This window comes from Eurytemora carolleeae, unplaced genomic scaffold (assembly GCF_000591075.1).
Source record: "Eurytemora carolleeae unplaced genomic scaffold, Eaff_2.0 scaffold728, whole genome shotgun sequence".
NCBI lineage: Eukaryota > Metazoa > Arthropoda > Copepoda > Calanoida > Temoridae > Eurytemora > Eurytemora carolleeae.
This window is the reverse complement of record NW_019396676.1, coordinates 71,829-91,116: the sequence shown is the minus strand read 5'-3', so window position 1 is coordinate 91,116 and position 19,288 is coordinate 71,829. Positions and strand designations below refer to the sequence as shown.

Here is a 19,288-nt window from a genome sequence, read left to right as displayed (position 1 = left end):
TTAACAAATAACCTTTTTTTGTGATGTTCAAGTAAGGTATATCGATACTAGTAGGTCTACTATTGTAACAAATCGGAGCTAATTCCGCTCATTGGTTTCTAGTTCATCTTTTATAAAACTAATGGTGAAAACAATAGGTTAAATATTTAATATAGAGATAAAAGTACGAAAATGGCGACAGCTTTCTTATAGTCTCCAATCCCAACCGTGTTTTGACGCCAATTTTGCACTTAAATAAAAATGTAGATATGGAAAGTTCAATTTTGTTCAAGTAATACAAGTTTTTGGTAATAAGTAAGAATAGTAATAGAGAAAGTAGAAGTAAGAATAGTTGGAGAATGTAGGAGTAACAAAAGTAGGAGAATGTAGAAGTAAGAATAGTAGGAGAATGTAGAAGTAAGAATAGTAGGAGAATGTAGAAGTAAGAATAGTAGGAGAATGTAGAAGTAAGAATAGTAGGAGAATGTAGAAGTAAGAATAGTAGGAGAATGTAGAAGTAAGAATAGTAGGAGAATGTAGAAGTAAGAATAGTAGGAGAATGTAGAAGTAAGAATAGTAGGAGAATGTAGAAGTAAGAATAGTAGGAGAATGTAGAAGTAAGAATAGTAGGAGAATGTAGAAGTAAGAATAGTAGGAGAATGTAGAAGTAAGAATAGTAGGANATTTTCATTGAAATTTTCTTTTTAAGTGTTAAGAGTTAAGACTGTAAAAACTTACAAATACAATTTCTTTACATTTTATAATTACAAAGAATTTATAAAAGTTATATTTTAGTATTGGTTTTGGTATTCTAGTGTATAGTGCTGCAGGGTTTATATTCTTCTCTTTTATCGCCCCTGGGTTACAGGTAAAAAAAAGTAGTGGATCCCGGATAAGTACTACCTTATCCGAATCCGGGTCAGGATTTCAATACTTTTTTTTCATCTTTTTTCTTCTATACGCTTGTCATCTTTCAATACTCGAATGTGAGTGAATATTATTATTAGTTTTCTTTAATCATTGGTATCACGTACGTTGTTATTTATTTTTCAGTGGCCGAATTTTAAGAATTTGATCCGCGGCTTAAATTTGAGACGCGGCTCAATTATGGTTGGTTCCACTTAAAATTGTATTCAATGTTTCAAGATTCAAGCCGGCGCTTAATTGAAACCGGTTTTTGGCGGATTTGAGACGCGGCTCAAATTTAATAAATTCCGACTCTGGAGAAATTCTGCAAATTAATGATGACTTTTCCCTTGTTTTTTAATGGATGTGTTCAGGATGTCGTCCTGAAGTTTGGGGTACCTGTATACATTACCTGGCTTACCACTACGGTAAGGTTTCTTCAATTTACGTCGCTGTCCCTTAGTGGACTCCGCAGAATATACCCTAGTTTTCTTTCTTTTCACACTTTAAACTAACACTCATATCTTATTCTTAAGGGTTTCAGACAGTGCTTAGGATCCGGATCCCAAGGATTCTTGGATCCGGATCCCAGTGCTAATTATTAATCAAAGACTGCAAAAAAAATATTTTGCTCTTAAAACTTGATCTGAACTGCTGAAAAAAAGAGAAATGTCCTTATGTCTGAATGGTTTTTCAAGTCGTTGCTTAAAGATAAGTAAAAAAAGAAAGAAAAATAATTTTAAAATTTTCTTCTGTTAAGAATATCAGTAAATCGAGAAATCTTCAGGACCTAGATCCGGATCCATTTTTTCCTGTGCGGATCCAGGAACCGGATCCGCATTAGAATTATATGGATCCTTAGCACTGGTCACAGAAAAGTATCTGGATATTTGTAATGTTCTCTCGAAAGTATTTTTGATTATGATATTGCAATATTTTTGTTTTATTGATAAACTAGTGGTAGTTTTATAAATGTCGTTAATGTTAATATTTTCCAATGTCGTTGATCAGTTTTCTGCTAGGTTTGGCGAGCTGGAAGTGTCGGTGATGGTTATATTCTCTCTGGATCTCTGTTGTTTATGCTGAGTGATTGCTGTATAGGAATAAATTCATTCTACAATCCCATCCCATATTCGCAGGTATTACATTTAACACTGAAAATGATAATTTGCACCGAAAACACCCGCTGTTGTATGTTAAGGTTGGTATCATGTCAACCTAGTCAACCTATCATATATTTGTTGTTTGTTAAGGTTATTATTATTTCGACCTATCATATATTTGTTGCATGTCAAGGTTGTAACTATGTCGACTTATCAGATATTTGTTGTATGTTAAGGTTGTTATTATGTCGACCTATCATATATTTGTTTTATGTTAAGGTTGTTATTATGTCGACCTATCAGATTGGACAGTATCTGATCAGCATGTCAGGGTTCTTACCTCAAAACAAAGGAGACATGAAGAACAAGAAGGATTAGAGCAACAAGAAAAAGAATGAATGGTGTATCCAAATGATAGATTTATTTTGTAATGTTTTATTTGATACATCTGAAATTTCATTATTAATTGTTCTAGAACTATCAAAATATAGTTTTAATTTTATTTTTTAACTTTTAATGCAATTTTTCAGATAAATGTGATGCACCCTGAAACCCTAGAACGAGGGGGTAAACGATCAAACTCCGAGACCGAACCAGATACTGTTCTGAAAAAGATAAAAGTAGGTCCACCCTCATTACAATTTACTGGGGTCACTCAAATTTTAAAGGAACTATAGAATTTGTTTTAAGAGTCGCAGTCCCATCAAAAGCGTTACCCCCCTTACTCTTTTCGGAGCCTAAACGGAGATAGTCCTGTTTTTAATAATTTAAAATCGATCATTTTTAATTGTGGTTACTTTTTAAAAGTGACTTGCAATTTTCTGCAACTGAAATTAGGAATGATTTTTAAGATGAAAAAGAAAGTGTTCTTTCTTGTTTCTCATACTACGGCCTAAAAAGTACCGTTGCAAATCGCTCATGTTACTATTTAAATCGCTCATGTTACTATTTAAATCGCTCATGTTACTATTTAAATCGCTCATGTTACTATTTAAATAGATGATATTCAAACAAAGTTATTATTTCGCGAAGAGGAAATTTCGACAGATATTTTTGATTCTTTGAGTTATCCTTAAAAATAAGTATATTGCTTAATTAAGCCTGATCCAACTCTTTATTTGGCACTCCAAATATAATAAAGTATATATAAAAAATAAGAAATACGTATATTTTTTTATTATTTTTTTCTCATTAAAAAGTATAATAAACGATGTAATTTTTATGTCAATAAATACAAAATCTTTTCGATTTTCTTATTTTAAAGGGACTGTAAAGGAAAAATGAAAGGGGGTATAGGCTGAAAGCTAATCACTTTAGCTCTCGATCGCGACCCATGAAAGTTATATCTGATGTTCCTATCTCGAGAAATTGATATACAATCGTGTCAAATTTATACGAAAATTAATCTATATATAAATTTGGCTTGTCTGTCTGTTTTTTTGTCTGTTTGTTTGTATCCAATAAACGTCTAAACGGCTGAACCGATCGGGCCCAAATTTTTTGTGGGACATCAAGGGACCCCAGGGAAGGTTTATGAATGATCAAAATTTCAAATATTTGTCTCCATTAAAATTCGATCTTCATTAAATTTTTTTAAATTTTGAAAATCCACGAAATTTTTTGTGAAAATCCGCGAATTATTTTTGTTTTGTTTTACGATGTACACAAAGAGAACATGTTCACAATTAATTTAGAAGATGGGCGCGAAGCGCCCTCTAAGGCTAGTATGTATACAATTTTGTATAAAAGCAGTAGGTTTAAATTGATCAAATTCAGCAAATATGCAACCAATCTGAAAACGATGTTATCCTAGAGAAAGCTAATTGTAACTTAGGTTTACTCCAATTATAATTTTATATTTTTTATTTCTATTTTTAATAGATTTAATTCATAATATTATTTACACGTCCGTATTACTTGACCAGAAATTCCACCAATGGCAATGCAGTAAAGTGGTCACGTGATACAGGGGAGACACGTGACCAGTATACTGTCTGCCATTAGTGATAGTTCTGGTCACGTGATTTAAGTTTAAGATTTTCTAAATTTTACATATATGAACTTTTGTATAATTTTTATATCAATTTCTCGAGACAGGAACATCAGATAAAACTTGCAAGAGCTAAAGTGATTAGCTTTCAGCCTATACCCCCTTAACGATACTCCACACTTTTTGACCATTGTTTGAAAAATGTTTTTTACCGCATTTTATTTTAAGTTATTTTTTGTTATTTTTGATTAATTTTAAATGTTAGCAGTGTGGTGAAGAAGAATCCGAGATGGATAAATCCATCAATAACTCCTACACGGCCCAGCTGGCTCTTAGAATTAAGGTATTTATTCACGATTCTGAAATAATTTTTTTATGGAATATTTATGGAATTTGTGCTTTCTAAAATAAAGATTATTTGACTCAATGGATTTATATGAATTTATTCTGAAAATTTTTTATTCATAAACCTCCCAGTCAAAACTTAATTGCGAGGATCCGCTAATTTACATGCAATGTTTGTACAGATAATACAAAAATGTCTACCTTGCTCTGTAACGATGATTGGGTCATTTGATTTGAATTGGCTGCTTTTGCAGTTGCAGTTGCAGTTGCAGTTGCAGTTGCAGTTGCATTTGCGGTTGCATTTGCAGTTGCATTTGCAGTTGCATTTGCAGTTGCAGTCGCAGTTGCAGTCGCAGTTGCAGTTGCAGTCGCTTTGGATTGATTTAGATTTGGATTTGAAATCATTTGATTTGGATTGATTTGGATTTAAATAATTTGATTTGGATTTGATTTGATATTGATTCATTTTATTTGTATTTTTACATTTGTTCTGTATTTGATTTGATTGATGAATCACTAAGACCCGCATGTGTTTGGTCTAGGTGTACCTGGAGGATAACAAGACCAAGAAGTTCATCGATGTAGAGGGGATGACCCAGACACTGTACGATACATACCCAGAGTACAGGAGGAAGAAGTACAAGGTATTCCTGATTGTACTGCATGAAGTTTGTGTGCGTTCAGACGAAATTTGCGCGTATTTATCAGACTTTCGAAAAGGGGAACAAAACTGTGAACTTGTAATAGCTGAATTTATAATTTTGGCGTAAAGCTAGTCAGATATCTGAAAAATAGACTAAAAAGAAACAGGTGTAAACCGTTTCAAACCTGACAAAACTTTTTATTTCTGATTAAGGATTATTGGATATCGTGCACTTGACTTATTTTTTTATTGACGAAAGGTTTACGTTTTCGATGGATATTAGGTTTAGTTTTCTAGTACATTAAAAGTCGCTTCTGTTGTATTCAGATTTTTTTTCATTTTTTCCCAGATGCATCCAGGTTTTAGATATACACGGCCAGGTAGCTAAGTTCCAGCCCCCTGAACAGAACTCATATTATTTATATATATATTATATATATTTTTTTTTCAGGTGTTTAAAGGGAACATAGAGAAAACATTTTCCAACCTGAAATTCGAATTAAAGAAAATCAGCAGGAACGAGAATAATCATAATTTTTTAACGCGCGGAGAAAAACATAACACTTAACACAAAACATTTATAATCTTGATACAAAATGAATCAAGGGCAACTAAGTAATCTAAAAAAGCAAGTTTACATAATTAAATTGATCTTTTTGAAGTAATTTCTGATATTTTTCTAATTATTATTTTCTCTGAATAGTGCCAGAAAGAAGGAAAAGTCGAAAGAAACTGAAATAAGGTGAACTCTTCATCTAGAAAACCTGATTTTATTGTCAATCTATTAAACAAAAAAATAGTCTCCATGGCATCAGTAAAAACTGTCAACCTTATTTCAAGTGTCTTTTAAAGATTTGCAACGCTCCCTAGAAACAAAATGTTCAACAAATGCCATACTCCAGAAAAAAAAATATAAGAACATTTGAGCAATATTAAAATGTTCTCATAGAAATTACATGGATTGTAAGGTTAGCATGGCTTGTCCATTGTGCAATGATATATTTTTTTTGCGCGAATGGTATAATTAACATACAAATAGAAACATTTTTAACAATATCCTGGCTGTAGGACCCCTGATGAGAAAACAGTAAAGAAGACTGCAAATTCCCGGCTAGCGGATCTGTATACTAAACCACCAACTTCTTCAAGTCAGGCAGAAGAAACACTAGACCCTGACGATCTGGAGATCATTCCTGTAGAAAAGGTAAAATTCACCATTTCCGGTCAATATTTTGGAAAATTTTCTTGTTTATTTTGCGCCACTGTACTTCAAAACGTTGCACCTTTTACCTTTAATATCGTGCGCTACTTTACTTCTATACGTTGCACCACTTTCCTTACTTATTTTGCGCCTTTTTCCTTCATTATTTTGCATTATTTTCTTAAAATATGTTGCGCCAATTTCCTCCAGTATTTTGCGCCACCTTCAATCAATACTGTGTCATAGGATTTTTATCAATATTTTGCGCTACTTTTCTTTTCAAAATATTCTCAAATTATTAATATCTTTATTTTGAGAAAGGTTTATTTATTAAGTTTTCATTAATATTAAACCTCAATTTTCCCGAATTTTAACATCAATTTTCCAACTTATTTTTTCCTCATTTTAAACTTTCAAGGAAAAGAAGGAGGTGGTGTTAATTGCCTTAGAGGATGAAGATGAAGATAATAGTGATGAGATTCTGAAAGAAGGAACCCAGGAAGCTGGAGTAAAGTCTGAAAAAGAGAATGAAAAATGTTTGGAAAAAGAAACAGAGAAAGAATTGGATGCAAGTTTGATGGAGGGAAATGAAAATCATGAAAACATCTATCCGAAACCCGATGGTGATACAATTATGAAGATTCAAGAATCCCGGTGCGATGAATTAAATGCCGTGAAGGAGACCGGAAAGGAAAATGATGAAATGAATGCTAGAAGTGTAGAAAAGGAAAGTGAAACAAAGGAAAACGGGAAACAAATTGAAGAAATGGAAGAAGAAAGTGAATTTGAACGAATAAAGAATAACGCTAAAAAAGTTAAAGAAAAAATCGGAAGCGAGAAGAAGAAAACTCGGCCCTCGAAATCCCTCTCCAAATATTTAGATTCGAGGAAAACGAGCGAAGATAGTTTACTTCGAAAAAATGAGAATCTTAATCAGAGCAATAATTGTGCTTCTGATTTAGATTCAACACTGAACACATCTGTTTTCAGCACCCCTAGACTTCAAGTTTTTGATCCTCTCATGAGTGAATCTCCCATGTCGAGTCCGAGCAGGGTTGTTAAGAAGTCTGTCTCGACCCTAGCTAAACCGGTTGAAATCTCCGCCAAGATTAAGCAGAGCTTAAAGAAACAAATAATAGGTATGTTTTAACAAATAAGGATTTTTTTACGTTTAATCTCCTATTTAGTAAAACCTTGTTTGACTTAAACTTAGTTTTTTAAGGATGTTGTTCCGGAATATTTGCCACAACTATGTCTTAAGTAAAAAGAACTGAAGACTCATGTCAAACTTTAATTTTTGATTTCATAAATTCATATATCTTAATATCCTGATGATATCTATCTTATTTAGTAGAAAGCTAAGTTTAATATCTCAAAGATCAACATAAAGTTCTAAATATATGGTTTAGAAATATGTGGATGAAGAGAGTTATCAGTTTCATTTCCGTTCTTTTGTTTCTTAAAAGACTTTTTAAAAACTAATAGGATTTAATACTTCTAGATGAAATCGTGATTGATTCGGATGACATGGTCAAAACGCCCAAAAAATCTGGAAAAAGGACCGCAGGTTAATAATACAAAAAAATTTAAATATTATTTACCTTACAAAATTTTCTATTCTATTTTTCAAGGTGATGGTAAGGAGGTCTCTACGAAGAAGCGACGAAATGAAGTTGCGATAACACAATCTTCCACGAAATTCGCGGATTTTGGCGGCAACGATACCCTACTCTGTGATATTTGCAAGCTTTTAGCCCATCTCAAACATCCTGAAATGTACCGGTAAACATTTAGTTTCATAATTTTAACAAAATATTGTACAATTTTATACTTTCACTAAGGTTGATTTGTGAATTTTCTTTTAAATATCCTTTTTCTTACAAAAAAACCTACCCAATTGTACGCCTTTCGATAAATGCCAAAAACAAACTCTGTAAATGTATAGCCGGCCAAACGGCTGGACCGATTGGGCTGAAATTTTTTGTGGACACATGGGTATTTTTTTTTCAAATTTTTTTTTCCACGGGCAACGCCGGGCTCTTCAGCTAGTGTCTCATAACTCTTTTTCGACGTGGGAAGGTAAGTGGGATGATCGAAACTTTCTATCAAAGTTAAATCTGAACAAATATTATCAGTGAGCTTGGTGTGAGCCCTCCTCGTGGTTTTCTTCTCCACGGTCCACCAGGTTGCGGGAAAACATTACTTGCACATGCTATAGCAGGAGAACTAGATCTTCCTTTTATCAAGGTTAAATTTATTATTTGCTACAGTGAGAACCAAAAACTATGGATTGAGAAGACGACATTTAGACGAAAATTACTTATTTTAACAATAAAATAAATATTGAATATGTGACAGCAATTTTGCAGTTTACACAACCATTTCACTTAATAAGGGATATAAAACTGGTTTTTTTTGTAAAAACATCTAATACACTGTAAGAATGCTTTAATGTCGTATTCATATTCCAAACTTTTATGGTTCCCACCGTAAGTCTTACTTAATTAGCTGATTATGTTTGCGGAAAGTGAAACCAATTGACTGCCCAACTACTGGATGTGTTGATTAATTAAAGAATGGAAAATCCATGTAAGCTTTAAGTCTCTCCGATCATTTAATAGTTTCCAGTTGTTGTTTGATGCATTTTGATAAAAATACATTTTTGATCCGCCCGGAAAAAATGCTAAAATGTTGATCGGGATCCTCAGCTCCGCACTGCTTTTTTTCAGATAATCTATTGTTTGGAATGAACCGTTAGAGAATACTAAATTGATTGTTAAAAGATCAATAAACTTAGTTCCAGACCAATAACCCAATCAATAATTTTGTTTAATGTTCAGGTTTCTGCTCCTCAGCTTGTCTCCGGTGTGTCCGGAGACTCAGAGAGTAAGATCCGAGATCTGTTCAAACAAGCAGAGGAGTCGGCTCCCTGTGTTCTTTTCATAGATGAAATAGATTCAATCACACCTAAGGCAAGTTATTTTTTTTGATATAAAACATTTGAAGACAAATGTCTAAATTGTACTAGGATTGATAGACTTATTCCGAAAACCTTAAAAAAGAAATTCTGTATCTTAACGTTCTTGAAAGTATTTTTCTAGCAGATTATGTTTTGATTATTTCCTTATTCTTTAAAAAATATCCTTAATTTCAATATTTTTATTCTCGGTAAATTGAAAATATTTAAAAAAAAATAAAAAATTCCATCAAATTTTGTTGGGTTTTTTTGTTGAATGTTAGGCCTCTTGAGTAAATTTTAGAATTAGGAAAAATCGATTGTTTTGTAATTTTTTTTTAATTTGGTTCCGTTATTGACGGATTAGTTGACTCAATATAGATTAATTTGTTTGTTGATTTATTAATTAGTTGATTGATTGAAAATTAAATTTAACTTATTAGTTGATTGATTGATTATCTAGAGGGAGAATGCGCAAAGGGAGATGGAGAGAAGAATAGTTGCCCAGCTTCTAACCTGTCTAGATGAACTAGGACAAGCAGATCATCAGGTAAATAAACAATTATTAGCTGAGGGGGGGGGGGGGGTAGGGGTATGATAATCAGGGTTCTCCCCTTTAAGTTTCCATTATTTCTTGTAGTATTGTTTTTTTTTAACGTCAGACAATATTCGATACATATTTCTTACACAGTTCTTTCAAACTTTGTTTTGCTTTCTTTAAAGATAATAAAATTAATTTTCAAATCTATTTCCTAATCGTCTATTTAACTATTTATCTGTATTTACAGAAATTCTTTTTTATTTTTACAAATGGGGCTAAGAATTATGTAATTTAGAACTGTTATTTCGTTATATTTTTAATGTCATTATAGGTTCTGGTAATCGGAGCAACTAACCGTCCTGATTCTCTTGATCCTGCTCTACGACGGGCGGGACGGTTTGACCGGGAGATAGGACTGGGCATACCTGACCGGGCAGCAAGATTTAAGATTCTTAATGTTCTCTGCAGGTTAACATTTTTCTTAATTTTGCAATAAAGGGACGTTCGGCGGAATTTCAACTGAGCACCCATTTAACGGGTTGCGTTCCTGATTCACAACAGTACCCTTCATACCTTTATTTGAGCTGATATGAGGAAGATAAATCGTTGTGAGTTCTCGTGTTAGTCAATTGTCCAAACCATATTAGGAGTAGATGCTTGGAATAAATGATATTGCCATCGTATTAACTTAATTTAAAGTGTCCCTTAGGAGTGGATGCTTAGAATAAATGATATTGCCATCGTCGTCACTTAATTTAAAGTGCCCCATATGAGTGGATGCTTAGAATAAATGAATAAATGATAATGCCATCGTCGTCACTTAATTTTAAGTGCCCCTTAGGAGTGGATGCTTAGAATAAATGAATAAATGATAATGCCGTCGTCGTCACTAAATTTTAAGTGCCCCTTAGGAGTGGATGCCTAGAATAAATGAATAAATGAATAAATGATAATGCCATCGTCGTCACTTAATTTTAAGTGCTCCTTTTTATGAAGAGTTCTGTAAATGACAAGACTACAAAACAATTTTATAGTGCTGATATTTTAAAGAACTCGACCTCTCCAAAACCAATTAAACTAAAAAAATAGAAATTAACAATCCATATTTAATATTACAATTCCTGTTACCTATACTCAACTTTCTTTTAATCCTTTAAATAAGAGGTTTAACGTTTAGAACGTGTATCATGAGACATAATTGAATTTTTAATTTAGAACTTTACGACTTTGCCCGGAAGTATCTCTTCTGGAAATTGCTAGTCTAACTCCAGGTGTGTTATTTTTACTATTTTTCCAAAATATTTAAAAATATCAGATCTCAGACATTTCTAGCCCCATTTTATGTTAAATGATTAAAGTATACAAGTGTGGAGCAGGCGTACATTTAATTCCATTTCTGATCCCAAATGGGATCGGGGTTGAAAGTACATTTAGGGGCAAGTAAGGACTCCCTTGTAGTATACATTCTGCAGCATGCAATTTTTTCTACAACTTGACATCATACTTTCAATTGTTAACAATAACAACAGGATTAACTTCTGCCCTTAATATCAATCAATCGGGATCGTATTGGATGGAATTGAATGCACCCCTGGTGTGGAGTGTGTGAATATTGTTTGATCGGTTTTCAACTATTTTTAGCTACTTTTTACGAGCTTCAAGATATTTCAAATTTCAAAATAATGTTATCTAAAGTTGGCAGAATATTTCTGCCTGAACAAAGAATAAAAACAATCGTTCGTTGACAAATGAAATGTAGATAGGAGGAAGTTCCTAGAACTCTGATTGATTGATTGATTTTCAGTCTAATTTTTAGTATTTTAAAAAATATTTGTTGATCTATTCAGGTTATGTTGGAGCCGATTTAAATTCCTTAGTTCGTGAATCCGCTATAGCAGCTGTAAATAGAATGTTCTCTAGTCTCCAGGGTTCAACTACACCAGACCTTAATCAGCTATTAGGTATACAATACTGCAGTTAATAGAATGTTCTCTAGTCTCCAGGGTTAAACTACACCAGACCTTAATCAGCTATTAGGTATACAATACTGCAGTTAATAGAATGTTCTCTAATCTCCAGGGTTCAATTACACCAGACCTTAATCAGTTATTAGGTATACAATACTGCAGTTAATAGAATATTCTCTAGTCTCCAGGGTTCAACTACACCAGACCTTAATCAGCTATTAAGTATACAATTCTGCAGTTAATAGAATGTTCTCAAGTCTCCAGGGTTCAACTACACCAGACCTTAATCAGCTATTAGGTATACAATACTTTAATAGAATGTTCTCTAGTCTCCAGGGTTCAACTACACCAGACCTTAATCTATTAAGTATACAATTCTGCAGTTAATAGAATGTTCTCAAGTCTCCAGGGTTCAACTACACCAGACCTTAATCAGCTATTAGGTATACAATACTATAGTTAATAGAATGCTCTCTAGTCTCCAGGGTTCAACTACACCAGACCTTAATCAGCTATTAAGTATACAATTCTGCAGTTAATAGAATGTTCTCAAGTCTCAAGGGTTCAACTACACCAGACCTTCATCAGCTATTAGGTATACAATACTGCATATAATAGAATGTTCTCTAGTTTCCAGGGTTCAATTACACCAGACCTTAATCAGCTATTAGGTATACAATACTGCAGTTAATAGAATATTCTCTAGTCTCCAGGGTTCAACTACACCAGACCTTAATCAGCTATTAGGTATACAATACTGCAGTTAATAGAATATTCTCTAGTCTCCAGGGTTGAACTACATCAGACATTAATCAGCTATTAAGTATACAATACTGCAGTTAATAGAATATTCTTTAGTCTCCAGGGTTCAACTACATCAGACCTTAATCAGCTATTAAGTATACAATTCTGCAGTTAATAGAATGTTCTCTAGTCTCCAGGGTTCAACTACACCAGACCTTAATCAGCTATTAGGTATACAATACTGCAGTTAATAGAATGTTCTCTAATCTAGATAATCAAGGTCACAACATTTCTGTTTCATAGTTTTTTTAAATCTTCGTTTATTAAGAAAGCTTATTTTAACAGCGTTTATAAGAAGAGTTTAGATTTTTGATTTTACATATTGTTGATATTTTAGAATGGTTGCACGATACACCGCCATTGGCCCAGGATCAACTTGAACAATTGAAGATTACACAACCGGACTGGGAGGTACGAAATAATTAATCTAAAATTGTAACTATACAAAACAAGACGTTTTTATCGAATAGGCCCAATTATCATGTTTGGTTTCTGTCTGTTTGAATTTCAGAAATGTGAAAATTGTGCTGGTTTTATTTTTTATATTATTCCCTACATTATATTTATATTATTGGTTATTGACCTGTTTGTTTCATTGATTGATTGATTGATTTGTGTCATTGGTTGATGCTTTCTTTATTGATTGGTTGATATTTGTTTCATTGATCGAGGGTTTCATTGATTGATTATTTGATGGATTGTTTTATTAATTAATGATTTCATTGATGGATAGATCGATTGTCTTTGATTGATTGGTTAATTATTTGTTTGTTTGATTGATTGGTTGGTTAATTATTTGTTTGATTGATTGATTGGTTAATTATTTGTTTGATTGATTGGTTGGTTGATCGGTTTATTGATAAATTTCTTGATTGTAGACAGCTCTGAAAGTAGTTCAGCCTAGTGCTAAGAGAGAAGGGTTTGCAACAGTACCTGGAGTATCCTGGAAGGATGTAGGAGCTCTGGCAGATATAAGAGATGAACTCCAACTATCAATCCTGGCCCCTGTCAGGTATATTTCGGGACTGAAATATCTGTACTTATGTGCTTTAATTTGCAACTGCAATTGTAACCGCTACTGCAACCGTAATTGTTTTTGCAACATTTAGTGCTATTATATTTATAACAAAAACTATAACTGTAACTACAACAACAAGTATTATTGTAGTAACAGTAACTGTTCCCTTGAACTGTGAATGTTATCATATACCTGAACCCTAAACTTATCGTATTCGCTACTGTAACCAAAATCGTAACCGAAGTCGCAAACGTACAACTGTACCACCAAAAACATAACTGTAACCGTGAACTGTAACTGTAACCGTAAACGCACTTCTAGCACTATGATAGTATATAATTTTTAGTTAATGATAATAATAATCTGACTTACAATATATTTTGCTAGATATCAAGATGAGTTTGAAAGTCTAGGATTACCAGCCTCTAGTGGAGTACTACTAGTCGGGCCTCCAGGTACATTTCAACCATTTATCAGCAGTTAAGTAAAACCCAACTTAACTGACTAAAGATTACCTCAACAGCTGTTATGTTAATTAACTATTCATTGGGAGACAGTAAAGTAAAATAGCATCCTGCTCCGCCAAGTTTTCGTGAAGAAAATGTATCTCAAAAGACGATAAAAATAAATCTCGCTGCGCTCTGGTCTTGTAAACCCTAGTTAAAGTAAAATTTGTTAAACATGACAGTAAAATAGTTATAATTAATTATTATAACCCTGAACCATTATTTTTGTTACAAAACCAAGCGAAAAATTAATCCGCGGATCGCGATCTTTTTTTACAGCATATTGATGTTTTCTTTATAGTATTTTGTTAGAAATGGATGATGTTGTAAAGCTACATTTTTTAGGCTGTGGTAAAACCTTAGTTGCGAAGGCAATAGCTAACGAAGCAGGGATAAATTTTATATCCGTTAAAGGTAATTACAACTAAATTGGTCAAAAGAAAGCATCAGCAAAAAGTTTTTTATAAGTTTCATGCTTAATGTAAAAAAGAATCAAAACAAAATTACATTAGTTAAAAATGTTGAGAGTTCTTTGAAAAAAAAGATAATCTAAAACGTTAAGTAATTTTTATTTAAGATACATTTTATAATATTTCAGTGCTATGAAAATCTATATTTTAGGAGATTTTTCTTCTTTGTTGGGATCATAAACTTTTTAGATTTGAAATCAAGAAGTTTTTGCTTAAAACTGGTTTTTAGGTCCCGAACTTTTGAATATGTATGTTGGAGAGAGTGAGCGCGCTGTTCGTTCATGCTTCCAGCGCGCGCGGAACTCATCACCATGTGTCATTTTCTTTGACGAGCTTGACTCTCTCTGTCCTCGCAGGTTTGTGGTCTTTACTTTTTATAATCCAGCTCAATGTTTAAATTAAATAATAATAATTAAAATCAGAATTTCTTAGGAAAGAGTGAATTTCTTCATCGCCAATTTGTTAAATTCTGTATTCTTATACCATACCATACATTCCATTTTATCTAAGTGATCCAGAAATGCCTTACTCCCGGGACATAGCAGGCCGCGTTGTCTATGGTCATATTCCGATGGGATCAGGGTAGCGGTGACCCCTTTTCATTGAAAGTTTGTATGAAAAAAAGAAATCTATTTAAAGATGATAAAAAAAGACTGATTTTATTAAGTCAGAAAATAAAGTTTCGTGCGTTTATCCCAATTTTGTTAAAAATCTTTAAACTTCAGAGGGCTTCCATGTGATAAAAAAAATTGTTCCCTAAAAGCTCTCCTCAATGTTAACAATATTAGCCCTGGTGGTATTTGAGATTTTGCTTTTCTCCAAGTGTTAAAATGGGAGAGCCTAGTATATTGTACTATAAAGGGGTGGAGGAGGTAGTGATCGTGATGGTGGATCCTCTAGTCGAGTAGTTAACCAGCTTCTCACAGAGATGGACGGGGTCCAGGTCAGGACAGGGGTCTTTCTCATGGCAGCAACCAACAGACCGGATATACTAGGTAAGCTAAACATTTAGAGACACCATTGATTCAGTTTGTTTTTATTCTTCGTGTCCTAGCTGCAGCGCTCGGCCCAGAATTTGTCTAAACCTAACCTAGTCCACAGATTGAAAATAACATTGTATACTTGGGTGAGCCTGTATAAGGGATATTAGAAGTCTAAGCACTAGCCGCAGCGCTCCGCCCCCTAGCCTGTCCTAGCCGCAGCGCTCGGCCCAGAAGTTTTCTGAAACTTTATCTAACCCACAAATTAAAAAAAAACAATGTATACCTTTATGAGCAATAAGTATGTTAGATGAAGAAGAAATGATTATATAAATGTATTGAAAGGTTAAATCCAAGCCGCCGCTTAGCTAACGTGCCGGTCACCCAATTTTGGAAGTCCGGTGCGATGGGTTGGGTTCTGGTAGTTTTTGGAACTAAGAGTTGCCTCATAATAGATAGATAGACTTAAAGACTGCCTAAAAACATATACTGTATAGATTTTTACACAAAATTACAACGGATTCAGGATAATCTAGATATATAAATAGATTCTAACAAGTAACAACCATTACAAAAAGATTTGTGGGCGCGCCTAAGTTTTTGTTTGGTCTCGAATTCGTGTTTAATTTACCCATTTTAGTAGTTTTCACGAAAATTACCAGTTTTCCGACAGATTTTAGAACAACTCAACATTACGACCAAGCCTTATTTGACTTGAATAAAAGGTTTATGATGTAAACTCAATATTGCTGACCACACCCCTGATACCCCACTGTGCCTGAACAAATTCCTGTAAACGTATAGTGAACCCCTTGACCAATTTGCTTCAAATCCAGATTGGGAAACTTGGTTTCCAGACAAAGCTGGGGTTTCAAGCTAGTTATTAAATACTTGATTTGATTTAGATCCTGCTGTGTTAAGACCTGGAAGGTTGGACAAGGTTCTCTATGTCGGGTTCCCGGGTCCACAGGATAGAGTTGAAATATTAAATGCTCTCACTAAAAATGGAACTAAACCAAAACTAGGAAACCCACACAAAAATAAACTATCATCTTATGTTTTATTTAATGATCAAAAAGAATTTTTATCCAGATATATTGATTGAAAACATTTATGAATAGTTTTTTATTGTATTTATTCAATATTAAACGCCAATTCTAACATTAAAAAATCAATATGTTTAGAGCAATGCTTTATTTTTGAACAATCTTTTTCAATGAGGATTTAAGTTCTAGGCTTCTCTTTCTAATAATACACTTAGCGTTTTATGCTTATCTATTTAAAACCCTTTCTCTTTAGTGCACTAATATAAAAGCCATGAAAATTCCGCATATTTATCAGTTTTTGTCAAAAATTTTGGAGGCTGAATATCAAGAATTTTAATTTGATTTGATTTGCTTTGCCGTTAAATAGAAAACGATGAGAAAAATATACAATAAACAATAGATACCATTGGGATTCTTCTGTTGAAGTAAAATTTATATGTGTGGTTATCAGGTCCAGATGTTGACCTGCAAGAGATAGGGTCAGATCCTCGATGTGACGGGTATTCTGGTGCCGATATGTCGGCTCTTGTCCGTGAAGCGAGCATGTCCGCGCTTAAGGAAGCGCTCAAGAGCAGTGTCAAGACGCCGATATCCGTTTGCCGAACCCACTTCGATCGTGCATTTTACAATTTGAAACCTAGTGTGGGGGAAAAGGATCAAATCAAATATCGAGCAATGCAGAAGAAATTTTGCCATAAACTTGGATTTCAGTCAGAACCTACTCCAGAAATTGATCTAACTCCTTCGAACACTTTTGCCGAGCTAGAGATACCTGTTCTTCAAGCTGTAGCCCAGGGAGGTGACGTTATTGTTGAAGAGAGAAAAGGTGAAAAACTCTGCACTATCAAAGAACAGGATATTACAGCAATGATTATGGATGACGCTTGTAACACAGGATTGAATTTATTTTCCATAAATAATTCCTGTAAGGGTCAAATTAACCATGTTGAACCTAATACCAATCAAACAACCTGTGAAGATGACGTAGAAATGCTTGATGATGGTCTGGAGATGATAGTTGATGAAATGCTTGAGGATCAAGGAGTAAATAAAGCTCTGGATAAACTTCAAACTTCTGATGATTTGCTTGCCACGGAAAAAATCAACATAGATTCTGGTATTATTGATGAATCAGAAAAGACCATTTTTCCTACAAAAGAAGTCTCTGATTCAAGCATTACAATTTTAGAAGAGCTAACAGATACTTCTGATTCCATCATTGTCAAGGAACACGAAAGAGAAATTGACGTGAATGGCATTCAGGAATTAAATGAAAATCGCAATTTGGAACAATCCAATGAAAGAGGGGAAGATCAAATTCATGAAACACGTCAACAATTGGACATTAATGAAACAATGGGATCTGTAGTAAAAGAGACCAAAGAGATCAAAGAGATCAGTACATCTGAAGTTAATGAATTACAAGAATCAGGGGCTGAAATAAACAATGAATTAGGAAATAAAGATATCAAGGACTTAGTTAATGACACGAGTCAAAATCCTAAAGATGTCGGTCTCAATGCTTTAAGCAGTCAAGATTCTGAGGATGTAACCGAGAGTCTAATTTCGGAAGCATTCATAGAAAATAGCAAAGAGACGGATTCAACAGAAATATCTGAAAATCCTAAACCTTCTGAGAATTTAGAGATTTCAGAAGAGTCTGCTAAAAATGCAGACGATTTTAAAGAATCGAAAAACCAGAATTCTGAAGAAATGTCTGAACCCCAAATACCTGAGGAAACGGCAGAAGGAATCGACCCCAAAGAATCCGCCAAAACTAATGAAAATAGAAAATCCGCGGAAATTGAACGGCGAGATTCAGAGGACGGCCCTGGGAAAGTCAAGACCGACGGATGTACACTTCGTTATTTGCCCCAGATGATGATAAGGTACTATTTCACGATATTTCTTCTTTTGATCAATACTTTAATATTCTGATATTTTTTTCTTAGGGTTGTTGATACCAGCAAAGTTCCAAGTGCAGCGGGGAAAAATGGAATTATAAAAAATCTAAGAAAAAATAACAAGGTAAGTGTTGTTGATAGAAGAAATTGTAGAACTGGTTTTTTAGATTGCTTTCCTTTTCTCATTATAGTTCCTCTGTCCCCTTTACTGTGTAAATTGGTGTTTTCTTCTCTTGATCTGAACTTAATATCTCTGATGTTAACGTCTACTAAAGTTCTACAAATTTCAACATTTGATTACTTTTTCCTCTTTGGCTTTTTCTTTATTTTCATAATAAAGGTCAAACTAAGTTTTTAAAGAAATTGGGAAATTTAGTTATGTGGAAAATTTTAATCTTTAAACTAAGAAACCCAAAACTTGTCGCAAACTTTAATTTTCTTATCTCTATTTCTTTGCAACCTGATTATGAATACCCTTGACGTTTCAAACTTTTATCGATTGAACGATGAGAAGTTTGAAATATAAAGAAGTCAACATCAGGGTTTAGATTTAATAAATAGCGGGATGTAGTTGAACTGCATTGACAGTTGATCCACTTCTCTTTTGTGCCGGTCAAGGTGCAGAACAATAGTTTAACCTGGTCTTCGTTGTTCAACAATGTCTCACTATTCATTTAATCTGGTCCCTGGTTGCAAGGATAATATGATTAGGAATTGAAGTTTGAGTCGAGTAATCAGTTCTTTTCCGCATGCATTTTATCGTTTAATGTTCTGTTAAGGCGGCTACCGTGAAGCTTGAAGGAAGTGGATTAAGTCAGAGGATTGTTGATGTAGCTGAGCTGGAACCCTTTATGCCGGAGGAAGGGGATATGGTCAAACTTCTGGTTCCAGGAGAGGTAGAGGAGCCAGGACAGGTAAATACCTCTGGG

General features: G+C 33.7%; 1 protein-coding gene across 2 annotated transcripts in view; it reads left to right on the top strand.

Moving 5' to 3' along the window:
- The first annotated feature begins 756 nt into the window (after positions 1 to 756).
- LOC111707243 (uncharacterized) overlaps positions 757 to 19,288 on the top strand; it is a 19,202-nt gene continuing 670 nt past the window's right edge. The window contains exons 1-28 of one of the 2 annotated variants that reach the window (XM_023480307.1): positions 757 to 847; positions 1,260 to 1,313; positions 1,908 to 2,024; positions 2,268 to 2,608; positions 4,247 to 4,321; positions 4,866 to 4,967; positions 5,418 to 5,482; positions 5,670 to 5,708; positions 6,035 to 6,170; positions 6,586 to 7,306; positions 7,669 to 7,734; positions 7,799 to 7,949; positions 8,303 to 8,414; positions 9,008 to 9,139; positions 9,587 to 9,673; positions 9,996 to 10,132; positions 10,880 to 10,935; positions 11,512 to 11,625; positions 12,773 to 12,846; positions 13,314 to 13,447; positions 13,841 to 13,908; positions 14,305 to 14,373; positions 14,659 to 14,785; positions 15,291 to 15,424; positions 16,315 to 16,434; positions 16,907 to 18,344; positions 18,408 to 18,483; positions 19,139 to 19,273. In XM_023480307.1, the coding sequence (XP_023336075.1) occupies positions 2,528 to 2,608; positions 4,247 to 4,321; positions 4,866 to 4,967; positions 5,418 to 5,482; positions 5,670 to 5,708; positions 6,035 to 6,170; positions 6,586 to 7,306; positions 7,669 to 7,734; positions 7,799 to 7,949; positions 8,303 to 8,414; positions 9,008 to 9,139; positions 9,587 to 9,673; positions 9,996 to 10,132; positions 10,880 to 10,935; positions 11,512 to 11,625; positions 12,773 to 12,846; positions 13,314 to 13,447; positions 13,841 to 13,908; positions 14,305 to 14,373; positions 14,659 to 14,785; positions 15,291 to 15,424; positions 16,315 to 16,434; positions 16,907 to 18,344; positions 18,408 to 18,483; positions 19,139 to 19,273 (4,449 nt within the window). In that variant the 5' untranslated portion in view covers positions 757 to 847; positions 1,260 to 1,313; positions 1,908 to 2,024; positions 2,268 to 2,527. Of the gene's footprint in view, positions 848 to 1,259; positions 1,314 to 1,907; positions 2,025 to 2,267; positions 2,609 to 4,243; positions 4,322 to 4,865; positions 4,968 to 5,417; positions 5,483 to 5,669; positions 5,709 to 6,034; positions 6,171 to 6,585; positions 7,307 to 7,668; positions 7,735 to 7,798; positions 7,950 to 8,302; positions 8,415 to 9,007; positions 9,140 to 9,586; positions 9,674 to 9,995; positions 10,133 to 10,879; positions 10,936 to 11,511; positions 11,626 to 12,772; positions 12,847 to 13,313; positions 13,448 to 13,840; positions 13,909 to 14,304; positions 14,374 to 14,658; positions 14,786 to 15,290; positions 15,425 to 16,314; positions 16,435 to 16,906; positions 18,345 to 18,407; positions 18,484 to 19,138; positions 19,274 to 19,288 lie in introns of both variants that reach the window. The other variant, XM_023480306.1, reaches the window with a different exon arrangement.